At 41.1% G+C, this 25,038-nt stretch overlaps 1 protein-coding gene across 1 annotated transcript in view; it reads left to right on the top strand.

Annotated features, from left to right (window-relative positions):
• sipa1l3 (signal-induced proliferation-associated 1 like 3) overlaps positions 1 to 24,713 on the top strand; it is a gene marked incomplete at its 5' end in the record, with an annotated part of 24,893 nt that extends 180 nt beyond the window's left edge. The window contains 22 exons of the mRNA XM_079247032.1: positions 1 to 300; positions 760 to 1,744; positions 4,095 to 4,222; positions 7,529 to 7,717; positions 8,272 to 8,446; positions 8,672 to 8,775; positions 10,303 to 10,460; positions 10,559 to 11,141; positions 11,848 to 11,946; positions 12,038 to 12,213; positions 15,202 to 15,453; positions 16,588 to 16,770; positions 17,265 to 17,389; positions 18,419 to 18,531; positions 18,630 to 19,072; positions 20,826 to 21,056; positions 22,156 to 22,318; positions 22,407 to 22,581; positions 22,673 to 22,822; positions 23,128 to 23,254; positions 23,655 to 23,736; positions 23,937 to 24,713. The exon at positions 1 to 300 is cut by the window's left edge and continues 180 nt beyond it. Of these exons, the coding sequence (XP_079103158.1) occupies positions 1 to 300; positions 760 to 1,744; positions 4,095 to 4,222; positions 7,529 to 7,717; positions 8,272 to 8,446; positions 8,672 to 8,775; positions 10,303 to 10,460; positions 10,559 to 11,141; positions 11,848 to 11,946; positions 12,038 to 12,213; positions 15,202 to 15,453; positions 16,588 to 16,770; positions 17,265 to 17,389; positions 18,419 to 18,531; positions 18,630 to 19,072; positions 20,826 to 21,056; positions 22,156 to 22,318; positions 22,407 to 22,581; positions 22,673 to 22,822; positions 23,128 to 23,254; positions 23,655 to 23,736; positions 23,937 to 24,131 (5,136 nt within the window). The 3' untranslated portion in view covers positions 24,132 to 24,713. The remainder of the gene's footprint in view (positions 301 to 759; positions 1,745 to 4,094; positions 4,223 to 7,528; positions 7,718 to 8,271; positions 8,447 to 8,671; positions 8,776 to 10,302; positions 10,461 to 10,558; positions 11,142 to 11,847; positions 11,947 to 12,037; positions 12,214 to 15,201; positions 15,454 to 16,587; positions 16,771 to 17,264; positions 17,390 to 18,418; positions 18,532 to 18,629; positions 19,073 to 20,825; positions 21,057 to 22,155; positions 22,319 to 22,406; positions 22,582 to 22,672; positions 22,823 to 23,127; positions 23,255 to 23,654; positions 23,737 to 23,936) is intronic.
• Between the last annotated feature and the right edge of the window lie 325 nt (positions 24,714 to 25,038).

Genomic DNA, 25,038 nt, shown 5'->3' with positions numbered 1-25,038 from the left:
GCCCGGATTGCAGAATGGCCCCCTCGCCGGACACAATCCAGAGAATCGCTGCTTGAAAATGGGCAAATTGGCAGCAATCACTACGACGACTGTTCCACTTCATCGTCAGTCTTGTCATCTGATGTTAGACTAGTGAGGGGGGGAGTCGCACGGCTTCCCCGAAGGAGAACAAAAGATGTGGAGTTTAGAGCAGGAGGGATCAGCGGTGAAAGCGATTCACCTCTCAGCCTGAGAGTTTTCCCACCCTTGAGGCAGCGTTCAAACAGTGAAGTGACACTGAGCGAACAAGACGAAAATGAGGTAATTCTCAAGTCTTCAGTTTATATACTCTGAACTGAAGTAAATGTCTTATGTTCCCTTCTAGCATTCATGACAAAACTGAGGTGACTTACAGCCAGTTTTATGCTCAGTGGTATTGTGATAGCCATATTCATGGTATTGTTAAAGTTCACCAGAAATTAACCTGTAAAATTTTATTTTTTTATCAGTGGTAACGTTATATGTGCAACTGTATTGTGTCTTTATTAGAAGAAGCCCTTACTTTTAGGTCTGAATTAACTTTCTGAGCCATGCTGAAATGAGATTGATAATTTGAATGGTAACCATGGGAAAAATATATTACAGTTTGAATTAATGAACCAAGCAGGTTGGGTTTGAAAGCAAATAACTCAACATCATTTTACAGTGAAGCATTTAATTTATTTCTAATCCACTAACCTGTTATGCCCCATGGAAATTCTCTTTTCCTTCTGCTTCAAGGTTGAGAGTCGTGGAGGTGGTGGTATGGGAAATCGCTTTCGAGAGTATGGCAGCACTTCTTCCATCGACATCCAGGGCATTCCAGATCAGAGCTTCTTTGACATGCTCAGCCAATTTCAACAGGACAGGCCTGACCAGCGCAGCTCGGCACCCGTACGCCTCGGAGAGCTGCTACGGGCCCCAGACTCACCGTCAAGTGCTGCTCTTCCTGCCGCTCCGTCACCTGGTCCTATGGGTGGGGATGACAGAGGGACGGGAAAGAAAGAAGGCACTGAAAGAGTACGAAAGAAAAGTGGAGGGACGGAGTCATCACTGGGCACTTCCTCTTTGTTCAGGAAACTACGGAGCTCTAGCAGAGGGGAGCTCGATGGAGGAAAAGGGGAGACAAATGAGGACAGGGGAGGGAGAGGTTCAACAGATGCCTCCTACAAACCATGGGTGTGTCCTAAGAGCTTTGTCCATTTTGATGCACAAAGTATCCTGTTTGACCTTCATGAGGCAGCAACTCAACGTGGCTTTGTCACCCAGAGGAGGAACACAGCTACAGGGGCATCAGCTGCTTCAGTGTCCCTGTCTGTCTCCAAATCCTCTGCTCCCAGTGTGAATGACCCCATATATTCCAGCATTGAGGATCTCACCCTCAGCCTTGACCAGAGCTCCACAACCCCCTCCCTCGCCTTGGACCCTCTGGATGGGCCAGGAGCCCAAAGCTCAAGCCCACTGCTCCTCTGCTGTCCCCACTTCCTCAATGAGACCGGGGGCCACAAAGAGCGAAACATTAGCTTCCTCAGCTCTTCAGCAGAGCGTGGAGGAGAGGGAGAAGGAGAGGGAGGAAGGGTGGGGTTGAGGAAGAGTAATGCCAGTGTGTCTGTGCTGGAGGTATCAGCAGAGCTGCAGGAGACAAGATTGGACAGACTGAAACTGTACAGCATAGAGCATGTAGACCTTGGTGCCCGGTACTACAGAGACTACTTCCATGGAAAAGGTAACCCCGCAGATTTCACATTTAATCCATAAACATAAATGCTTTGACATTGATGCAAGAAAATGGAGTATGAACAAACTTGCTTGATGCATTTTTATGTATTTAGAGGTAGTTCCCATTGAAACACCATACATGGGGCTAAATAAGAAATAAACAAGCTAAACTAAAATATTTCAGCTTAACTGTGAGTATGTTTTATATTCAAAATAATCCATTTTACCTCATGTCCTTTTCTTGAAGTAGACAGTCATTAGATTAATCATTCAGTTTAAAATTAAATTAGAAAACTATTTCATGTGTTTTTAGAGACATCAAATTTGAATTGTCTAAAGTCTTCCAATTTGAGTTGCTGAAATAAAATTGTTTGTCCTGCTCGAGTTCATTAGTTAATACAATTCTAAAACATAGTAGTGGTTATTTTTATGTGGATAGACTCATCACTGAATCATTTATTAGCTTTTTCAAGCATGAAACATTTCTAATTTCGGCTTATAAGATGTTTTGACATTACTTATTCAGAAGTTAAACAAGAAATAAGCAGTAAGGCATCCCACTACAACAAATAGTAATCTAATTAATTATTTGCCCCCTGATATTGCACACTTACACACACTGATGTGATGTTATAGTCTGGTTCAGGCCCATTGCTGGGATTCATCTCTGTGAACACACTGTGGATAATATTTGACTAGCAAGACTTTCTCAAGTGTCATTTCCTACATCTCATACTTTGCCTTTTATTATCCAGCTTTTCCTCACCGGATCAGAATATGCCCATCTGGCGACTCTCCAAGAGTTGTTATTACAGATGTACGTGCCACTAGGCAATTGGCAAACTCTGAGCTGATGATACACCACCTGCTTACGAAGCAGTGCTTAACACATCAGCCAGCACAACTTTGTTTTACATCTGGTTTATAGCAGCAGAAATAACACCTAACTTCAGACCATAGGGTGTGTGAATTTGTGTGAGATGCATGCTTGTCTGTGCACATTCATGTGGGCATTCCTTGTCAGCATCACCTTTTGGGACACTTCTGATGACACCCCCCCCCCCCCCCCCGGTCCCCCAAGCCAGATGATAGCAAGCATCATCTGGCTGTGGTCTAATTACTGACAGATGTTATTAGAGAGAACATGTGTGCAGGCAAACATGCATGTGTATGCGAGGAAGACAGAGGCCTGCAGCCTCAACCGTAAAGGTTACCGTTCCAAAAATATGTTCATCTGCTGTCTCCGTTCCAGCATTGCCGTCCTCAGAATGCTGCTGTTGTGTGTGTGTGTGTGTGTGTGTGTGTGTGTCTGTCTGCGTGCGTGTGGTTTCTGTGCTGTGCTTCGGCGTCCATGTCAGAAAACCTCATCAGAAAAACTGAAATATCCGCCACAGGGCCTGACAAAGAAGATAATCAGACCCGAATCTCCTAATGTACGTGTCGTCCTGGTTCAAGCCAGTATGAGAGAGAGGAGAGGAAGAATACCTCAGTCAGGCTCGATTCCTCCTAAAGAGTCTGAATATTCTGTGTTACAAGTCACACCACTGCCTCTGGCATTGGCATTAGCATTGCTTAGCTGAGGAGCATTGAAAGAGGACATGCATGATGCTTGCGTAGTGTCTTGGTAGTTATGTGTCTGTTTGATTAATGCACATGGTGAGCTACAATAAAAATAATAAAAAGCTGCAGGATATTAACTTCTGAGTGAGGATGCATATTTGCAGCGAATAAACATTCGTCTTTTCATGAACCTGGTGGTTGAATTGTATCTCATAAAGCTCTAGGCTTTATAGACAAGGTTCTACACCTAGCTGCAGAAAAAGTCTTGCACCTATCAGCTATTTAATCCTTTAATCCTGACCTCTCCTTTTGGTCTTGCTTGAATTGATTTAGATTTTAACTAAGTATTGATTACTAGATTAGATGCCTTTGTCTTAGCTCTGTCCTTGACTAAACTCCCTTCTCTCTCCATGCCACTTTCTTTACATAAAAGTAACTGACATCCAGTCCTTTCTTGCTGTCAAACTGAAGGTTATACACTCCTTACTCTTGTTGCTATACTTGTCATTCCTGCAGCAGATGCTGCAGTGGTTAAATGTTTAATTTTCAAATGTAAAGTTTCTTAAAGAGACTATAAAAGTGTAAAAGTGTCAAACTTCATTTACTGTTTGCATAATGTGTCTTATTAATAAATGATTAGATGTTTTATGTCTTGGTTTAAAAAAAAAACCTGCTTGTCCTAACTTGTTTGTAAATCTACCCAGCAGTAGACAAAACACAAGTATTTTGAGACAAACTAATGAACAAACACTTTCCCTAGACAATCTGTAACCTTGGTTCACTTCACCCTTCACCAGAGCACTCAAACTACTTTGGGACAGATGATAAGCTGGGTCCTGTGGCTGTGAGCATCCGCAGGGAGAAAGTGGAAGACAAAGACCTGAAAGACCAGTACCAGTATCGCCTCATCGTCAGAACAAGCGAGGTATGCACCGTCTGCTGTGTGATTGTGAGTGTTAGGGGAATTTCTGAGTGATGAGGCAGTGATGATTCAGTCAGAGGATGAATGTTAATTCTAGCATTACCTGTGACACATCTTCCCAGTGTTTGACCTGGTTATCACCTATTCTTCACTTCCTAACCCCTCCAGTCATCCCGTCTCCATCCTGCCAATGGAAAATTCCACCTGCCCAGTCTTGGCGCTTAAAACGCAAACAAAGCACTGGCTGCACAGGCCAAAGAATTTGGCCTGCTCTAACTGTGAGCACACCCATCATCTTTCCACTTTGATGGATCAAGCACTTGCAGTACCATAAATGACGCATGGATGATTTTGAAAAACTAACAAATATTTTGCAATCCGATCTAGTCAAACACTTTTCTGCACATGTATGTATGCACATAGATTTCTCTTCCAGGGCACCAAACTTACTTCTGAAAGCTCTTTCCTTGGCCAGTATGATAATTACATAGTTGAAGATGATACCTGTTGATCATTTATGCACGTGGAATATTAAAAATCTCCATGTTAAAAGGCAGGCAAGTTTACTCTATAGCACAATTCAACGACATGTTGATTCAATGCGCTTTACAGAGAAATAAAACATCAGAAATAAGAGGCATAATTTAGAATTATAAAACAAAGGAGTAAAGAAAAAGAAAGAACATCAGATAAAAAACTGTTCGGATGCAGCTGAGAAGAGGTGGGTCTTTAACCTGGATTTAAATAAACCGAGTGTTTTCATCTGATCTGATTCTTTCTGGGTGTTTGTTCCAGACATATGGACCATAGAAGCTGAATGCAACTTCTTCATGTCTGGTTCTGACTCTGGAAACTGATAAAAAACCAGATGACCTGGGGGCTTTGATATGTTCATACTGAATCAATAAAGCACTGATGTTTTATGTCCAAAACATTCAGAGCTTTATTGACGTGTAACAGAACTTTAAAGTTTGTCCTCTGACAGCCAGTATAAAGGTCTCAGAACTGGACTGATATGGTCCACTTTCTTGGTGCTGATGAGGACACTCAAATAGCAAAGCTCTGAATGCGCTGCAGTTATCTAATGGATTTTTTTTAGGAAGACTTGTAAAGACGTTACAGTAATCAAGCTGACTAAAGATGAAAGCATGGACTAGTTATTCCAGGTCCTGCTGTAACGTCAGATATTTTATCCTTAATATATTTACATATTGTTTGTTTTATATATTATATATTGTATAATATATGATAGATATATATATATATGTGATATAACATCATAGATAATAGGCTGACTTTGTTATTTCCATTGACATGTTTTTCAGAATTTAGCTCTGAAACTGTCACTAGACCAGTATTTCTGGGTTGGTTGGTAGTTTTTAGGTGCATAGAAAGAAGCTCTAGTTTTGGTGTGCTCAGATGTAAAGTTACCTATTTATACAAAGTTCTTTCTGTTCTCTTAAGTATGTTTTGAACCAGTTTAGTACAGTGCCAGAGAGGCCCACCCATCTCACCAGTCATTTGAGTAATATATTGTGGTCAACGCTATCAAATGCAGCACGGACCTGCAGTAAAACTAAGGTTGACATTTTTCATCATCAGTATTCAAACAAATGTCATTAATCATTTTAGTCAGAACAGACGCCGTGCTGTAATGCCTTGAAGCTGACTGAAAGACATCACAGCAGTTATTTTGTGTTTGGAAAATAAAATAAAAACTGCTTTTTCAGTGACCAGCCTATAGTTGTTCATTTGCATCTTGTCCAGAGGCTTGATAATAGCTCTTTCAGCGCTTCTGGGAAAATGCTTGAAACAGAAGACAAGTTCACAATCTAACCAATCTGGCTCCAGGTGACAACATTGAATTAAGGATTTGTTATACCAGTAATTTATAACCCCAAGAAACTCACATAATTGTACCCCAATCTGCACCCCTGAGGTGGAACAGTTATAATGTATGCATTTTTTTTTAAAGGGGGCTTAAATTGATTAAGTGATTATCATTTAATTGTGCAGTTGATTAGTTATTTAAGCTGTATGTTTTCGGTTTCTCTTTTTCTTTCATAAGAAGACTGGCTATGTTAGCAGATGTCTGAATAGTTAGATTAATCTATATCACTATTTTGTAAACATGTGCCTAGCACTGCCAATGGCAGTCAAACAGAGAGCAACAGAGTCCCTCTGTCCATTGTGTCCATGTGCTCTAAACCTGAGTGTAGTCCTCTGTGTGGTTGGTTTAGGGTTGTTTTAGTTGGATTACATGGCTGCCTGGCCACATCACTTTAGCTCTGGTGCAACAATAGAGCCTTACTGCCATCTAAGTGTACATAGCTAAGCTAATAGACACAACCAGCACACCCAGGCTTGCTGTTCCCACACAGGAGAAAAAAAGAGAGGTATAATTTTTCTCTCCCACTCAAGCCACAGCACCTCTCAAATATCTTCTCCGTAAGTCTCGTCATCTCATTTTGTGCAGCAGTGCTGACACAGCAAGGTGCAGAGACCTCCTCTTTCACCTTCCTTCTCTTGTCTTCATCACATATTTTAACATTCCTACTCTTCCTCTGATGATTCTGCTCAGCCCCTTGCTCCCTCCACTGTTGCACAGTCGCTGACCAGATGAAATAAAAGCTCAATAATTTCCGCTTTGTGCCATTCAGGTTTCATTTCTCTGCGGCAGACCCGAGTTTGTGAGGCTCAGCTGTCTCTCCGTCCCCACAAGCTCCGGAGTCTGCCATGCATTTTTAATAAAGCCACATGTGAGTGAGCATGGTGCAAAGAGAGCAGCCCACTCCTCCCAACTGTACCTACTCAAGGTTATTGTAGTCTCCCTGTTTTCAAGTAGGTTAATTTCCCCTCAGCAGGAGGCAGCGCACCAAGGCTTTACAATAGGGAGCAGAATATTAATTCATAATACTAAGAGACTTGGAATCATCCACATAGAGCACTTTCGCTGTGTGTGTGTGTGTGTGTGTGTGTGTTTGGCAGAAATAAAAAGCTTCAGAGCAGTCGGTATTTTTCTAAGCAACCCTTCTTGGCTCTTATTGTTACAAATCCTCCACATATTTACTTCCACAGGTGTAGTACTGTAGCTGAGTGAACTTTGACCTCTCTGTCATCAGTTGTATGATTGTTCACACTTTGTATTCTACTTTAGTTTTTACTGTTCCACCAGGATTTATATAACCCAAAACCAAGTTTAACTTTTTTTAAATCATTACTTCATCAACATACCTCTGAAGATTTGAGTGTTTAATTGAAATAAATTGACATGGTCATGAAATCTCATGTTTTTATTCCCAAATGTAGCTTGTGACCCTGCGAGGCTCCATTTTAGAAGATGCAGTTGCGTCTACGGGGAAACACGGCACAGTTCGAGGTCTACCACTCAAAGAAGTCCTGGAACAGGTCGTTCCTGAGCTCAGTGTTTCCTGTTTGAGACTGGCGCTTAGCACAGCCAAAGTTACGGAGCAGCTCCTTAAACTGGATGAGCAAGGGGTGAGTTGAACATGTCTGTATTTGCATTTTATTTTCACTAAAACTGGGTTTAGATCGCTGCTGTTTTTTAAGTATCCTTTTGGCTGATACAACTACAGAATCTTGGTGCCAGCTTGCTAGAAAGACTGCAAAACAAAACAAAAACAAATAGGGTGAAACAGGGACACGTGGTGTGCACAGGTAGTGTGTATAAAAGTGCGTGAAACCTGTTCAACTTATTTAGAGCTGGTGCAAAGTACAGATTTGAGCAGTGAAACCTGTATGAGCAGGGCGTGTCGTGTTTGAGTGCGAGTGTGTAACCATAAAAACATTATTGCTTGGCCAGGTTATCTCACCTTTTATCTAATGTAGGATAAAGTACAAAACAGAAACACTTTGCCTGCCAGTAGGCTTGTTGTCGTTTGTGTAGGTGGTTTATGCAACTTGGAAAGCAAGTCTATACTTACATGCATCACATCTGGCTTAAATGATTATCTGTTAACATTAACTTTGCAGAGAAGCAGGAGGTTCAAACTGTGGTGTTCGTGTTTGTTCTCTGTGTGTGTGTAATGTAGTTGAGTCAGAAGCACAAGGTGGGAGTTCTGCTGTGCCGCGCAGGGCAGAGCACAGAGGAGGAGATGTACAACAATGAGGAGGCGTCAGCTGCCTTCTCTGCCTTTCTGGATCTGCTAGGGGAGCAGGTGCTTCTCAAAGGATTCACCAAATACGCAGCACAGCTCGACACAAAGAGTGAGAGCCTTTTTTCAGTTCTTTGTGACAAATGTATTCCTTCTTTATCTTACTCTGAACACAAAGAAATACACCCCCCCCGAAAAGTTTTGGTTATTAAAAATGTTAGTGCACATGCCACAACCCGGGTCCCAGAAAACACATTTTTAAACCAGTAATTACACCTCAACAACCTAGTGTTTCTATAATTATCATCTTCTGACACTGAATTCTTCTTTTCTCCAGCGGACTCAACAGGAACCCACTCCTTGTATACCAGCTACCAGGGATATGAGATCATGTTCCACGTGTCCACCATGTTGCCGTACATGCCCAACAACCCACAGCAGGTATGAGTTCACCAACATCAGCAGCTTTACCAAGAGCACTGCCGCCTGACGATGTGTGTTTTGCAGTATATCAAACACTAGTGTGCATATCCAAAAAATTAATGTGAGAAGACTTTTTGTTTTCAATCCGAAGCCTTGTTTGCGGTTGTTGGTCTAAACCTCTGCCCTTTTCTCTGCATCATAAAATTAAAGCAAAAATCCAAGAAGTTGAAACTTTTGACTCAGTTGACTTCACTGTCGAGGCCCTTTCTTGTTTTTGTTTTTTTTCTTTCATCCAGCCCTCTTGTGTTTTTATTGCCTCTGTTCTCTGTGTCTTTGTGGCTTTTCTGTCCACCCTGGCTTTCTTTTCTGTCCTCTTGCTGCCTCCTAATCCTTAACTTGGATCAGTTGGGTGGAGTTCAGTGGGGAGAAGTTATTAGCGTATTTTCTCCCTTTATTTGACATTCCTCTTTTTATTTTTTAGTATAAACCTGCCATCACGGTCTTGTGTTTGCAACACAGGCTGTGTTAAGAAGAACAGCATATAGACACACATTTTGCAGGTTGGAAGTTTGCTTTGACGCTCACAATGGAGGCTTATGCATGTATGCACTAATGAGCCCAGACAGCGTTCGGGATTTTGTGTCAACACATCAGTGCAGAACACTTCAGGCTACACAGAAGTTGTTTTATGTTTTTTGTTGTTGTTTTTCTTTTTTCAAAAAAAGCTTTTCAACAGCATCTTACAAAAGGTCTTATGGGATATGATTAAACAAAATATAGTCTTTTCTTTCTAATTAAAAAGTTAGCAAATGTAAAAGTTGTGTGTTAGATAAAACCATTACTCAAAAATAGCTTCTTTTTTAAAAATTTTTTTATTAACGGCACAATAACTCCATCCAGAGGTTTACTCACTGCAGTAGAATTATGCTGTACTTACTCAGATTAACCTGCAGGTGGCAGCATCTGATGTTTAACATAACAGTGTGAAAAACATCAGTTGGGGATGGAGGAAGTTGTGATGCTCTTACATTCAGGAGAGAAGAAAACAAGAAGCAAATGCTGCATAATTAGCTAAAATTATTGGAGATAAAATGTACAATAAATAACTGTTGCTGCAAATTAAGAGTAAGTAACAATAATTGGCTTGACTGTTGAAGCAAACAGCAAATATAACCAACACACTTTTTGTTACTGTACACTACATTAAGCATCATGCAGATGTTCAAACTGCTCCTTATAAGCAATGTCTGCTCTTGGGGCTGGAGAAAGTCTCTGGCCAAACAGTGGGCTGCGTTACATAATTGGTACTTTCACACTTCTCTGCAGACAAACAGAAGACTGACAAGCACAGCTTCAGAGACACATTCTGGACTGTGTGCTGTGTCTCCTACATGAAAACAGAGACACAAATAGCCCACACAGAAGGCGAAGAAGAAATTACATAAAGAACTGTTGTTTGATGTCTATCAGTCAGACTTCTTATGGTTTTACTGAGTTGTGTCATCCTATATTGAATTTCAGTTTCATGTTTCCTTTGTTTTTTAGCTCCTGAGAAAGAGGCACATAGGGAATGACATTGTTACCATAATCTTTCAAGAGCCAGGAGCGCTGCCTTTCACCCCTCAAAATATTCGCTCACACTTCCAGCACGTCTTTGTTATTGTTCGTGTACACAACCCCTGCTCTGACAGCACCTGTTACAGGTAAGTATTCACAACTAAACAGGCGTTTTTCTTAGTACCGTTCTATTGTGATTTCACACACTTTCAATTGTCCTTTTTTTTTTCTTTTTTTTTTAAAGTGTTGCTGTGACACGAATGAAGGATGTGCCTCCCTTTGGACCTCCCATCCTCAGCGGAGCTACCTTCCGCGACCCAGAGACTTTTCGTAATTTCCTCCTAGCCAAAGTCATCAATGCTGAAAATGCAGCACACAAGTCAGAGAAGTTTCACACCATGGCAACGCGAACAAGGCAGGAGTACCTGCGTGATCTGGCCGAGAACTACGTCAGCAGCACGCCGCTGGACTCGGCCGGCAAGCTGAACAATCTGATCTCCCTAGCATCTAAAAAACGTGAACGCTCGAGGGCAAGAGAAGGAGCAGAGCTGGGAGCTGATGGGGCAGTTGCCTGGAGAGTCCTGGCCCAGGATTTTAGTGGGGGAGGAACAGAGCTAGCCTGTGCTTTGGGCATATCAGGCGAATACATCCTCCTCATCGATTGCTCCACCAAAGAGGTGGTGTTCAACTGCTTTTGTGTGGATGTGATTGGCTGGACACCTGAGCGACTGGCGCTGAAGATCTTCTACGGGAGAGGAGACCACATTGCAGTGCAAGTACCTGAGGGTTGTGCCCAGGATATCAGGGAGATGGTGCAGAGGTTAAAGGTAATGCTCATAAAACTAAAATGTATTAAGAAACATTTAATCTCTGCATACTTTCATGCCGGTTTTTATTCACTACATTTGTATATTGCTTTCTTTCATTGTTCCCTTGCATTGTGAGTCAGTGAAATGAATTGAAAATAGTTTCAAAAGCACACATACATGTCTTTGATTGCCTTTGATTCCACAGTAAAAATCAAAGCAGTCTGTACTCTTAAGAACTTTCATAGAGAACAGTGAAGAGTTGGAGGTTGTGACTTTTAAAGGGTTTTTTCTTTATTTATTTTCTTTTTTAGCAAAAGAAATCTGACTTCAAGGCTTTGTCATCTTCTCATGCTTTACTTTTATTTTGAAAACTGGCCAGGCCTTAAATACTCTCCTTACTCTGGGATTTTCCAGTTGTTGAAATGGTGTAGTCTTTATATCCCTTTGAACGTTTTTTTTTCTAATTTACTCGGCATCCTGTTGAATAAGTGACTGAAGATACACAAGCTGACACATCAGTGTGGTGAAAATAAAATGAAAGTTCACGGTTAATTGTTGTGAATAATTTTTAAAACAAACAATTAAAAAAGGTAAAAGGAGATCATTGCTACTCAGGTTTAAATAATGAAGTACTCTGTATGATAGTAGAGATGTCTTCATTGTTCAGTGCAGATATAAGAACTGTTTAGTATAATCAGTCTAATCATGTCGTCTTTCTGGCCAGTCATTGACAGTGGGATGTGAAACGGTGGATATGACGCTAAGACGAAACGGACTGGGACAGTTGGGCTTCCATGTTCGTCTGGACGGTACTGTTGCTGAGGTACCATCAGATGAGCTCACCCATCTTATTCTAAAAAGCTCATCTATGAAGATTCTGCATGGCCGTAACTTTCTAATCTCTTTTCCTGCAGGTGGAGGAGTACGGTTTCGCCTGGCAGGCTGGACTGAGGCAGGGCAGCCGCTTAGTGGAGATCTGCAAAGTGGCCGCTGTGACACTGTCTCATGAGCAGATGATCGACCTGCTGAGGACGTCGGTCACAGTCAAAGTGGTCATTATTCCTCCATATGAAGAGGGCGGGCCTCGCAGGTGCATACATTCTGCATGCTGTTTCCTTATAGGCTGAACTAACCATGAATTCATTTCTAAGCGTTTGTTTTAGGTACAGATGTTGAAGCACACGAGGGTGCTGGGCGCAAGTGAGTAGTAGTAGGATGACAAGAGCGAGCTAGAATGAGTACAGGATACTCTTCACTCAAACACACAAAAGCCTTGCTGAGGTAGTGGCCAGACTCCAGTGTTCTGAGAGGATTTTGTGTGGGAGTGTGTGAACAGAGAAAGCTGGCGAGCAGAGAGAACGAGCGATGCGTAGTTGGAGTGGAAACGGACAAAATGAGGCATAAAGACAAAAGACAGAAGCGTTTGTTTCATGTGAATTAGGAAAATCTACCATTCGCTGTCTTTTTGTCTGCTTCTTATCTAGTCATTCCTGCCATTGTCTTGCTGCCAGTTCTCTCACAGTCTTATTCCCACCGTCGCCCTTTTCCTTCCTCTCATCCACACATAAAGCCTTAAACGAGACAAAATAAGCTTTATGAAACGATGATGTGGTTACAGAATGGTTACCCAGGTGAAAATGTAAGCAGTATGTGTGTGTTTCTGACTAAGCACCAGAACCCCTAAAGACAGTAATTGTGGTGGGCTGTGTGATGGCACTGTAGTTAGGTGTCTTTAATGTTGGAAGCAGTGTAATTACACCAAGTTAAACCCCTTTGACATATGCACACAAATAGACACATACACATACACACACTGCTGTGGCCTTGGAGCTGCTGATAATTAGAGTCTTACATTTCCCTCTCCCCCCGCTCTTCCTCTCTGATTCGTTTGCTGTTGTGCGCCAGGCTAGCAGATTGCACGAGATTAAGGCCTGGAATCCATGTGAGGGGGAAAAAAGAAAAGACCACAAAAAAAAAGAGATAAATAAATAAAGGAGTGGAAGTGATTAATTAAAAATGCATGCCTTGTGCAAATGAAAAGGATGGAGAAGAATGGAGGAGGGATCAAGCTGTAAAGGGAGAGGAAGGCAGGGATGAGTGTGTGTGGAGCTGCAGAGGCGGAGAAGCGCTCGGCTAGGAGGACGTGTCTCAACACCTCCAAGAGTAAAGAGGAGTGGGTGGAGGAGAGAAAGGAGGAGGAAGGAGAGACAAAAGTTGGAAGTGTGTATCTTTGCTGCTTTCTGTCTCGGCTGTAAACAGACAAGATGGAGGAATACCACCAAGAAAAGGTGTGTGGTCTGATGGTTTGTTTTGCATTTGCTAGCGAGCTCTAGTTTACGGTAGTGTGATGGGAGAGTAACCGCATGTTGTCAGATACACACTTTGCTCTCTCAAAGGGTTGGGTTTTTCATCTGTTTGTGCGCGTGCATGTGTGTACACAAGGTCTAAGCATGCACTGCTATTTTGTTCTCATGTGAATTGTTTTAGAAGTGTTTCTTTATTAGATGCAAATGTCCTGACATCAGGTTCTGTGTGTACATTGACAAGTCTAGTGATGCTGCGCTCTAGTCACTAAAATTCTGATGCTCTCATCATGTTTTTCAAAGATGATGGTCTTTCGTGTTTTGTTGTTTTTTTTGTTTGTTTGTGCACCTGGTTTGTGTTTACATTTAGTTTTGTCAACAATTGTCAAATCTTTTTGATAATTATGATCTTGTCGTTGATTTTTAAAAAATGATGGTGAAAATACTCCTGAATATTTTCCCAAAGCACATAGTGATATCATCAGATGTTTTGTTTTCAGCCAGAAGCTCAGAAATTAAATAGACTATGATGCATGATGCAGCCATTTTCAGCTGCAACTTCAATAAACTAATAAGTTCATTGAAACAAATTTCAGGCAAAAGTTAGAAGCTTTCAGAGTTAATTTTGCCTATTAAATGAATAAACAACATACTTAGTGTTCATGGTAGTAAACAAACATCTAAATACTTTACTGCTTTGTACTCTGTAGGAGGAAAAAACAGTATTAATTTATCTTATAGATCAAATAAACGCAGAACAGAGATATTTGATCATTGTTTGATAGCAGACGATAGCCACAGGTTACAGAGATGCAGAATATTGTAATATCCTCATCTGTCTCTTTACTGTGAATCTTTTTTTTTTTTTTTTTTTTAAATTCCACTCTTTCCTCAAGGAATTTTCCTTTTCATCTCAATTTAACACCATTACCCCACTGTCACCCTGCTCATTTCCTTTTGTCTCATCTTAAATAACACCCTATCTGCATATTTGATGCCTCCTGCCCTCCCGTAATAGGCTTTTGGATGAGTAATGATGAGATATATGCTGGTTGCCAGGCTAGGGGTTGCTATGAGAAAATGAACATATTTTAGTGTGATGTGTGTGTGTGTGTGTGTGTGTGTGTGTGAGAGTTATGAATTGATAAATAAAGATGATTGTCCCTCCAGCTGGGAGCTTTGCCAGTAATAATTGATGAGGATAAATGGCAGCTTCTCTCCATCTTAAGGCTTGTTTCTAACCTCATGATGTTTAAAGTATTTTATTCTCAGAGAGCTAAAAGGGTTGATGTTTTTTGCAAGTTTAAGGAAGGAAAACATTTGTTGTGACCTTGTGCGCCATCACCACACTATCGGCTGTGTTTGCAAAGACTTTTGGTGAAAAGCTCTTTGATTAGATAAGGCGATCTTTCTTTCACACGCACCCAAACATACTAGACCTGCATCTTACAGTGGGCAAGATGGAGTCTTGATGTGCCAATAATCAGTTTCCTTTCCTCTCTTTCTCCCTCCATTAGTCTCAGGGGAGCTCATTAGTGAGCTCTGTTATATGTCGACCATGTGCTTGAGCATCCACAAAGTGTGTTTTGAGAGGACAAAAATAAAACTGTGGTTAAGCCGCAGTTTAGGTGCTCATAGACCTTTTTACTTACACACAATTGAGGATCAACAATTGTTATGTTATAGCAGAATAAGAATATTTAAGCATTAAACTCATGGTTGTTTGTTTATAAGAGAACTATAGAAACAATCTTAATATACTTCTTTCTCTTTAGGGGCTGCACAGAGGAGTATGAAATGAAGACCATGGAGCAGAAGCCAGAGCCTGAGCCTCTGGCTGCAGGATACCGACCCTCACCTCGCCAAACATGGCGATGGGAAAGCTCACCCATTCCACCTGGACTCCACAGCATTACCAACCCACAGCGCTGGGCCCCCATGGGGCCTGCACCTCTTCCGCTGCTTCGCTCACATAAGGCTCTGGTGCCAGTTCCCTATAGAGAGCCGCAACACATCGGCCCCAAAAGGTACACACACAGTGGTGTTTTTAAATGAAAGAGGTAGTCAATGAAAATGACTTTTGATCATAAATAAAATGTATTTTTTAAGAGTAAAATCATGTTTGAAAACATAAATAATAGGGCTGTGACGACATGCTTTCAAATCCATTCTATTCCGATTGTTTGGGTGCCGATTCAATTTAAATTGCGATTCTCATGATTCCTTGATATCGCTGATTTTTGTAGACTTAATGACAAAAAAAAAAGAAGTACAAAACTTTTGTTGCGTGTCATTTTGTTGATTTCAGCTTGAAAAAAAGACAACACAGTAACCAAATCATCATTCCCAACCATATTGCCCAAGAAGACAAGCAAAAAGATCAACAAAAACAATAAAAATGTTAATCTAACCCATATTTACCATCAAAAGCTGGTCAGATGTTATCGAGTAGGATCAGTAACTAGCTACATTATGACACTGCTGGTGATTATGACACTGCTGCAAGTGAATAAATAGGAATAAAGTTGTGGATATTTATTTGTTTTCAAAACCATTGATTTCTAGAAACACCACAGACTGGTTGTTTATTGTGTTTGAATAATATATGGATTTTTATGTAACTTGTGGCTGAAATCACTGCGTGTATGGTTGATTTATGATCCCCTTTGACCAGATCCCCTAATAAAATTAAATGTTAAGCTTAACAGATATTAACTTGAGACCTTGTAGCAATCCTGCAAGCTGCTCCTGAATAAACTCACACACAGGAAGAAGGCAGAACGCAGTTGATCTGCTGATGTGTTTGGAGTGATAAACATCCTCAGGCTAACTCACATCTGAGAACTACTCTTTCTGCTTGCCAGACTTCAGCTGAGAACAGCTGGAAACTTGTATTTTTAGTAACTGATGGTTGGAAAGTGAAACAGTTTAACAAGATGGTCTCTGTGTGTTTTTCATTTCCTTGAACAAGAGATTTTAAGTAGGTTAATAACAGAACATTTAGAAAGTTTTTTTTAAAGCCAGCTGGATTGTTTTTTTGTTTTTCTGCATTATCCATACTTGATGTTGATGTTACATTTTATTTTTGAGTGTTAGTTAAATACATCACCTCTCTGTAACCTAGTTTGTCACTTGTTTAAACTCCAATCTGTGTCTTCCAGGCCAGTAAGCTACCCAGAGAACCACTTCAGCCTGTCTCCTTCAGGGGGTGACCGAGTGCTACCCTACAGAAACGCCTCAGCAAGCTTCTCCTCGCCCTCCTCGGGCTTGGCCAGCCTCGCCACAATGGGACCGCCTGGAATCACGCCAGGCCCCTTTATACGCTACAAACCTTCACCCGACAGGTGTGTGCATGTGTGGCCTTTTGTAGTCGGGGCTCAAATCCTCCTTTGGATCTTGACTCAACTTGTCAGATGGTACTCACAACAGTTTTAGTGCACTAGTGGCAGCTTATATCTGTTTAAAGGAGAGGCTCAATAATGTGGCTTGTCCAAGTCTGCACTTAGAAATGTAGAAACACGCTGCCTCTCAGAGGAAGGATCTGTTGTGTGGGTGGCTTCTACTCACTCTTGGAGGTTGATCTCACTCAACCAGAGAAACGTGTTTTATTCAACTGCCATCCAAATGCTAAACAGGAACTGAAGTCTTCTGTGATAATGAAATCCAAACAATAATTTAAGGCCTCATTGAAGGAGTTTTGAAGTATTTTTTTGATAGTATGCATGGTTAAATTTGTTGTTGTTCCTGCTTTCCCAAATATGAATGTCATTTTACTTAAGAAATATACATGAATACCTTAAGTAATAAATTACAATCCTTTCTCCGATGATCTGTGTAGATTTGGAACAGTACAGCGCCCCCTGCTGCCATATGAACCCCACTTCACTGTGGACATCACTTCCAGTGGGGAGTCTTCATCAGGCTTTACAAGCCAGGAAAGTACGATGGAGCGCAACAAAACGGGTACACTACCAAGATGAATGAATGAAATAATAAATGTCTCATTTTTTCCCATTTTTGTTTTTTGATAACTTTTTTTTAAGTCGCTGCGGCTAGTGTCTTTAGTATTTTTACCTCCACTAAGGCAGGGGTTATATTTTTGGCAGCATTGTCTGTCTGTCTTTTTGTCTGACTGACTGTTGGCAACATAACTCAAAGTTATGGACAAATTTTGATTACACTTTCAGGAAATGTCAGAAAGAGAAGAAGAAACAAGGGATTACATTTGGCGGTGATCTGGATCATCCTCTGGAACTAGGATATTTTTAAAAGGATTCTTAACTATTGGGAGATGGGGATAAATTTACCATGAAAGGTTCCAAATCAACAGATAATTCCTAGTCATTGGTGTAAAAAGAAAAAACCATTAAGATGACATCATGGTAGATGTTTCAGATAAACTAAACAGCTAAAACAGATTACCACCATTAGAGAAAATGGTCATTTCTTCAGTAACTAGTAACTTAAATACTCTTATCGCCATTTTCTTCATCTTGGTGTCTGAGGGTATGTTTCCAGGGTCAAGGGTTTGAAATAAGATATGATGGATATAGACAGTGATATGAGCTTGAAGTATACATGAGTGTTGGCATGGGTTTGGTTTTTCTTAAGTGCCCCTATCGCTTGGCAGAGCTTTAGCTAAAGATGTTTTTTTGCTTTATTTAGAAAAAAAACAAGACAAAAGAATGAATACAAGATATTCAGTATATTGATTAGAAGCCAAAATCTCAATAAGTCATTTAGCTCTATAACTACTGTTTGCGAACATCTTTACTAATAAACTTAAAAGGTGATTATGTGTGAGATTATAATTTGACCAGACGTCACAGATTGGGTTTTATGCTTTCTCTGTAGAGCTGAGGTAGCATTTGAGTAATAAAGAGTGGGGGGAGGTCTGTGTTTAAATGTGCTGTTAGTATTTAATCCTCTTTGGATACCATGGAGGTTCAATGTAATTTGCTTTAATCCTCTGTGTGCGTGTTTTCTGTCTAGAACCCCTATGGCATATACCAGCATCATCGTCTCGAGGACCAGGTGGTGGAGGGCAGAGGAGACTAACCAGACAGGATGTCCCAGGAAAAGATTCACCAAACAGACATTCAAAGGTTAGATTAATCATTGAGCAGTCTCTTTTGTCCTCATGTAGCCTTCCCCTGATCGTCTGCCTGAGTCCGACTGTCTGTTGTCCTCGCGCGCTCTGCAGGGTGAGACTCAGTACTCCAGCCACTCCAGCAGCAACACCCTGTCCAGTAACGCCTCCAGCAGCCACAGCGACGAGCGATGGTTTGACGGAGGAACCGGAGGAGAGCGAGGAGGTGGGGGTTGTTTCGGTGACGCTGCAGATCCCGACCCCGACCTACTCAACAAAGGGGGCTCCAATGACAGTGGAATTGACGCCTCCACACACTACAACAGCACTCGCCTCGGAAACATGTTTAGCAACCAGCCCCACAAGCCGCTGCACTGCTCTGCAACCTACAGCGGTATCCAGGAGCTGTCCCAGGGAGGGAGCGGTGGTGGAGAAGCGAAGAGGCGAGAATCTTCACCCATCATACCACCTGCAGCAAATCAGAACAAAGGATACCGGACCAAGACCTTCCCACCTCCTGGCTCCACTGCGGACAAAACGGAGGCTTTTAAACCCCGGTAAAACACTAAATCTCTGACATTTATCTTCATTTCACAAAGCTAACAAAGTCAATGAGGGCAGGCTGATCTCATATGTGTGCTGGTATTTTCTTTAGGGAATGACTATTTTGAAGTTTAATGCATCTAAATGAACAGATGAAGTCTATACTTTGAGCTCACTGTCTACTAATAGACATCAGTAAGTGATCCTACCAGCAGCACTTTTTGCCTCATATCAAAATAAATATTGTGTGACAGTAAAATGTATTTTCTAAAGGACAGATGAAAGATTACAACAACCTAATTCTTGTGAAACATGCAGATAATCATGAGATCTGTGCGTGCGGACATGCTACTTCCACCCCCACATTTTAAATGCCTGCAGACTTTTCATACACAAATATACACAGGCTTTGACCACACTGTGCTGGATTAAAACAATCTGTGTTTAAACCCTGACTGTCATCAATCCTAATGATGCAGTCTGTGACAGTCTGATCATGTACAACACAAAGACACGTTACTACCACTTTAAGTTGCATCCCTTTTTCAAACACTCAGCTGCAGGTTTTGTGTACAAATCACTGTAAATTGGAGTATGATTCATTTACAGATCAGTTGGATTAATTTATTCTTTGTTTACAGTTGCTTATCACCCTTTTTTGCAATTAAAAAAAAATGGTTTTATTAAAGGTAGAGTATGTAAGATTTTCAAATTTTTCTAAATAAATTAACTAAAAAAATAACTACAATCATAATTAGATAGTTTTTTTTAAACATGTAGGTTCCAGTCTGTCCATATTTGATGAGTTATTAATTACAAGTTTAATTAATGACAAATGACAAAAAGCACTTTTTCTTTACTGGTAGGCAGACATTTAAAAAGGGTCTTTGTCATTAATTAAACTTGTAATTTAAAAAAGCATCAAATATGGACAGACTGGAACCTACATGTTTTAAAAAAACTATCTAATTATGATTGTAGTTATCTTTATTAGTTAATTCATTTTGAAAATATTGAAAATCTTACATACTCCACCTTTAAAGACATTTTTGTTGGGGATTTTCAATCATGCAGCACACCAAGCTGGAGAAGCTAATGATCCTTGCAGTAGTGGTAGCTGTACAGTTCTGGTACTCGATAAAACTACCTTTTTATGATCCAGACTCATTTTTTTGTAACTAATCACTAAAGCCAAGAGAAGGAAAAGATGCGCAACAACATGCAAAGGAAGCACCCTCTGTAGTTCATAGTTGCCTCATTCAAAAATGCCTTTCTAAACTGATACGTCGTCATGGTGCATCATGCCACATGAGAAGGTGCATTGACATTATATGTGTTAAAGTTGATTGACTGGCAGAAGCTTTACTTTTCAGCATGGTAATAATCCCACTGGAACATTGTTGGTCATAGATTGGCCTTGTAAAGAAGTGACTAATAAAAATAAATGAACATAAGACAGAAAGTTTAGGTTTTGTTTAACTCTTCAAAGGGCAAGTGACTATTTTTTAAAGTAATAATATTTTATCTGTAAAACCCTTTCTAACAACCTACAGGTGAGCAAAGTGCTTTCCTCGTAAGAACTCTATTTATTCTATTCTATTTAAAACATTATTTATATATTGGACATTTAATTAAATCAATGCACCCGTTTCCAGACCAAGTGAAAACATGAGAAGTAGCTCAAAGCTTTTGTACAGTTTTGCATTAGCTCTTTTAATTCCTTCTGTTTTTTTCTTTCCTCATGAAACTGTCCATTTGTCTCTCAAGGGCCTACACACCTCAAGGTTACAAGACTCCATCAGCAGAGAAGGCTCGGCCTGTCCGAGCCTCAACGACAACACCAACATCGGCTCAGATGAAGTCCGCTCCTTTGTCTAGCTCTGCGCCAAAGTCCTTTTATGGAAAGAGCAGACAAACTGCAAGGCAGACAGATGATACGAGCCCATCACCTTCAAACGCAACCACAACATCCAGCTCTGACAGCAGCAACAGCAAGAAGTAAGACTGAGACTGGCAACTTTTCACTAACTTTGAGTTAATTCAGTTTTGTTTCTGTTCTCTCTGAGGAGAAATTACAATCAGACTCTAATTTCAACACGACATGAAACTGTTCAGAAGCTGCGTAGAACCTGTTGCTGCATACAACCCTTCAGCACTGAATGTATATTGTATTTCTGATTGTTATAGATTAAGTTCCTTGAGTTCTGGTGATGTAATTCAGAGGAAAACAAATGATTTAGGAAGCAAATAGGCAAGCTGTGTATGTCTTGTGTTCAACATGAACGACTGTAGTTTTTAACCTGAAAGTTTTAAACGGTGGGGAGATGCTCATATCCATCTGTGTTCAGCAACATATAACTAGATAGGTGTATGTGCAATGTTTAGGACAAGTGTTGGAAATGGATGTTGGGTGGGTGTGTGTGTGAGAAGATCAGGGCTGATAAATTTTCTTTGTTGTGCTTTGATATAGTGTAAAGCACTTTGTGTTACATTTTATTGTAGAAAAAGCGCTTTATAAATAAAGTTTGATCTGATTTGATTGATTCCTAATAGGACTCCATTTAGTCTTGAAGCAGCTGCTAAAGTACTAACAACTAGAAAAGCGCTCAGAGAGTGTAAACCTCTGCTAAGGCCTTTAAAAAGTTCCTGGATCCAAACGGTGATTCAGATCATCAAATAATTTCTTCCTTTTTACATTTCCAACAACTCCTGAAAATTTAAAAAAATCCATCCATAACCTTTGAGTTATCTTGAACACAAACAGATAAACGCCGGGTAAAACATAAGCTCCTTGGCTTACCTAATAAATTAATAAGACCATCATTGGTTTGAGGTTACTATGGAACTCGATGCTGGAAGAGTGTGTCGACAAAAAAAAAAAAAAACAGAAAATGGTTTGTGCAGTATCACTTTGAGGATTCACCAGTTCTTGTCTAAAATGCTGTTTGGAAAGAGTAAAGAAAGCTAGTTGTGACTGGGTCGGTAGGACTCTGCCGTAAGCATAAAGGTATTTTAGTTACATTAAATGAGAGTGCCTCGGAGTTCTTTGGGACACCTAAATGGTCCTTTGTGTTTGATTCTCATATTTTCTCTCCAGGCAAGTGGACATGAATTCAAAGAATGTGTTTGGACAACCTCGGCTCCGAGCATCACTGAGGGACCTGCGCTCTCCACGCCGGACATACAAGAGCACCATTGAGGACGACTTGAAGAAGCTAATCATCATGGACAACCCTGGAGAGCCGACACAAAGAGATCCAGTGAGAAATATCCTTTCACGTGAAGCCTCCATTAACAGTTTCACTGTCGGAAATGCTTCTCTCACCTCTGCCCGTTTCCTCCCTACAGTCTCCCAGACGCACCTTGCAACGCACCTTTTCAGATGAGTCACTGTGCAGCGGGCGCAGAGACGCCAGTTTTGCTTGCTCCGAGAACCAGACGAATCCCACTGATGTGTTGTTCACTTGCACACTGCCCACGCGCAGACACGGCATTTCCTCCAACCACATGCAGGGCAAGAAGAGTGAGTGTTGAAGATGTGTGTGTCTGTGTCAGAATTTAGCTCTGCTGTAGATGTTTGTTTACTTACTACAGCCTCTCTCCTCTCTCCTCAGTGCCGCTATCAGCATCAGAGTTATCCCTTACAGAAGTCAGAGACAAAGTTCCCCCTTTGAGGAGGCTAGATCCGGGGCTGATGCCCCTCCCTGACACCGCCTGTGGACTGGAGTGGTCCAGCCTGGTCAATGCTGCTAAAGCTTATGAAGGTGAGGCCAGAAACTCAGATTAAGTTAAAGGGATTTTGAATTTAACATAAATTTTTCAACCAGCTGTAACACAACACTCCTGGGAAAGGCCTACATCTACGTCTCTGCTTCCCAACCTTTGTTCTGTTTCTGCATCTCTCTGCCCTCCCTAGAGTCCTCACCCCACAATAAACTCTTTATCCATTGGTCTGTAGCCGCTGTCAGATCCACCTGCGTGGAATGATTGTGTTTTACATCCCAAGAGATGCTACAGTAAAGACTCTCTCATGCAGGATTTTGAACATGTGATTGTGTGTTTGCAACAGCACAAAGAGCAGTCTCCCTCTTCTCACTGACTGAGCCACAGCTTGTAAGTCCAGACATGAGACCGGTCGTCAGTCCAGTCCAGTTCCACACTCCTCAGACACCAAGGACCACGCCGACCTTCAGCGGGTACGTCTGCCTCAGTGCTTTTTGTGAAGTATTGCAGAGACATCTGTGAATAGAGCATCTCAAATTACTCAAGATTTCTATCCTATTTCAGGCCTTCCGATACCACCTTGTGGTCATTCTTTGAACATTCAGAGTTAAAATTGCTCGCTGTTCAGTCCTCGGTTTATTCTCACTAGTAAACATTTAGCTGTCTGAGAGTCAGAGCTAGTTGCCGTGTTATTCAGTCATTAAGCTGATAACATAAGAAGGCTACGTTGTTTTTTTTTTTTTATACTAGTTTAAAATACCTGTCACACTTGTCCTCCCTGACTAAGTATAATGTGTGCAGCGGTGGGTTGTGCCATGTTGTGTCGTCATTTCTCGCTTTCTGCACAGTAATGTGTGCTCTTTGTCTTTTCAGTGATGAGGTTCCCAATGATTTGTCAGGTCGTCTGAACCACTTGGAAGTCATGCTAAAGCAACTGAACAATGATCTGGAGCGGGTGAGTTTCTGTATCTTTTTTCTTTACCGTTTTATCTGTGAAAAAAAAATGAAAGTTCAAAATCCAGATATAGTTTTCAACCCAGGACGAAACTGTGCTTTTCTTTAACTCACAAATGTTTCACACTCTGTGACATCCGTGATCTCTCTTCTTCCTATTCCCTCACTTTTGTTCTGGTTTTTTTTTTTTTTTACCCTCAGGAGAAGCAGGATAAAGTTGTTCTGCTTGCAGAGATGGCCAACCTGAGGGAGAACAACCAGCGTTTGCAGGAGGAGAGCCTCACAGCCAGCGAGCAGCTGCGCAAGTTCAGCATGCTTTTCAACAACCTCGGCAAGACAGGAAGTAACCACGAAGCCCATTCCCTAACAGACAAGAGCACCTCTCAGAGGGAGTGATGGACAGCTGCAGAGGAAAAAAAAAACTTGAGAATCAGACCAAAACGATGCCCAGTCTCAGCACCCACAACTCCTTGCATTCATGGTGGGAGCAGAGGACACATTTGTGTCCTTTCCCCTCATCTTCCACTGGACTGCCTTAAACCCGAGACAGCGAGACAAAGACCATCTGGATTTTTAAAATGCAACACTCCCAGAAAGTCCAGAGACCCCCCCTCCTCCCTCTGAGCCTGTTTATTTTTCTAAAAAAAAGACATCTCATGTATTGTCGTACCTATAGAAGTATGCTACTATGCCAGAGGAGCGGACGTGAAAAGAGATCCTGACTGTTTAGAGAACACTACATCACCTGGAGAGGCCTAATACTGTTCCTGCAGCGAATCAGCCAAAAAGAAAACGCACTACCAACTCCATCTCCCAGAATGCACTAGAAATGCAGGACGTTCTATAGACATGATGCTGTAGATGGATAACTGTGTGGTACAATTCTCCTGTATCAATATTATCTATATTGAACCGATATTGTTGTACTCAAGAGGTGTGTGTGTGTGTGTGTGTGTGTGTGTGTGATGGTACAAATTGAAGAGCATGACAGCACAGTGTTTGTGCTCAAGACAAGGTGCATTTAATTCCTTCAGTGTGTTACTGTGAGAGTTTGAATGAGATGTGTGTGAAAAGAAAGTGATGAACAAATACGTAAAATTATTATTAATTTTAATAATTATTACTCTCTCCACATACATGAATAACCTGTGGGCTGCAGATGTGAAACCTGTTTGATGTCACAAAGCTCAGTGAACCAATAGCATCATATCTGTTTGTTTTTTTACCCTGTTTCCAGCAGTGCCCAAACATCTCATATCTAAATCTACTGATCACTATTTTTCATTCTAATTAATGTTTAATT

Source organism: Telmatherina bonti (assembly GCF_933228915.1).
Source record: "Telmatherina bonti genome assembly, chromosome: 9".
Taxonomy (NCBI): Eukaryota; Metazoa; Chordata; class Actinopteri; order Atheriniformes; family Telmatherinidae; genus Telmatherina; species Telmatherina bonti.
Note: the sequence above shows the minus strand (reverse complement) of the source record. Positions and strands in the feature narration are given on the sequence as shown.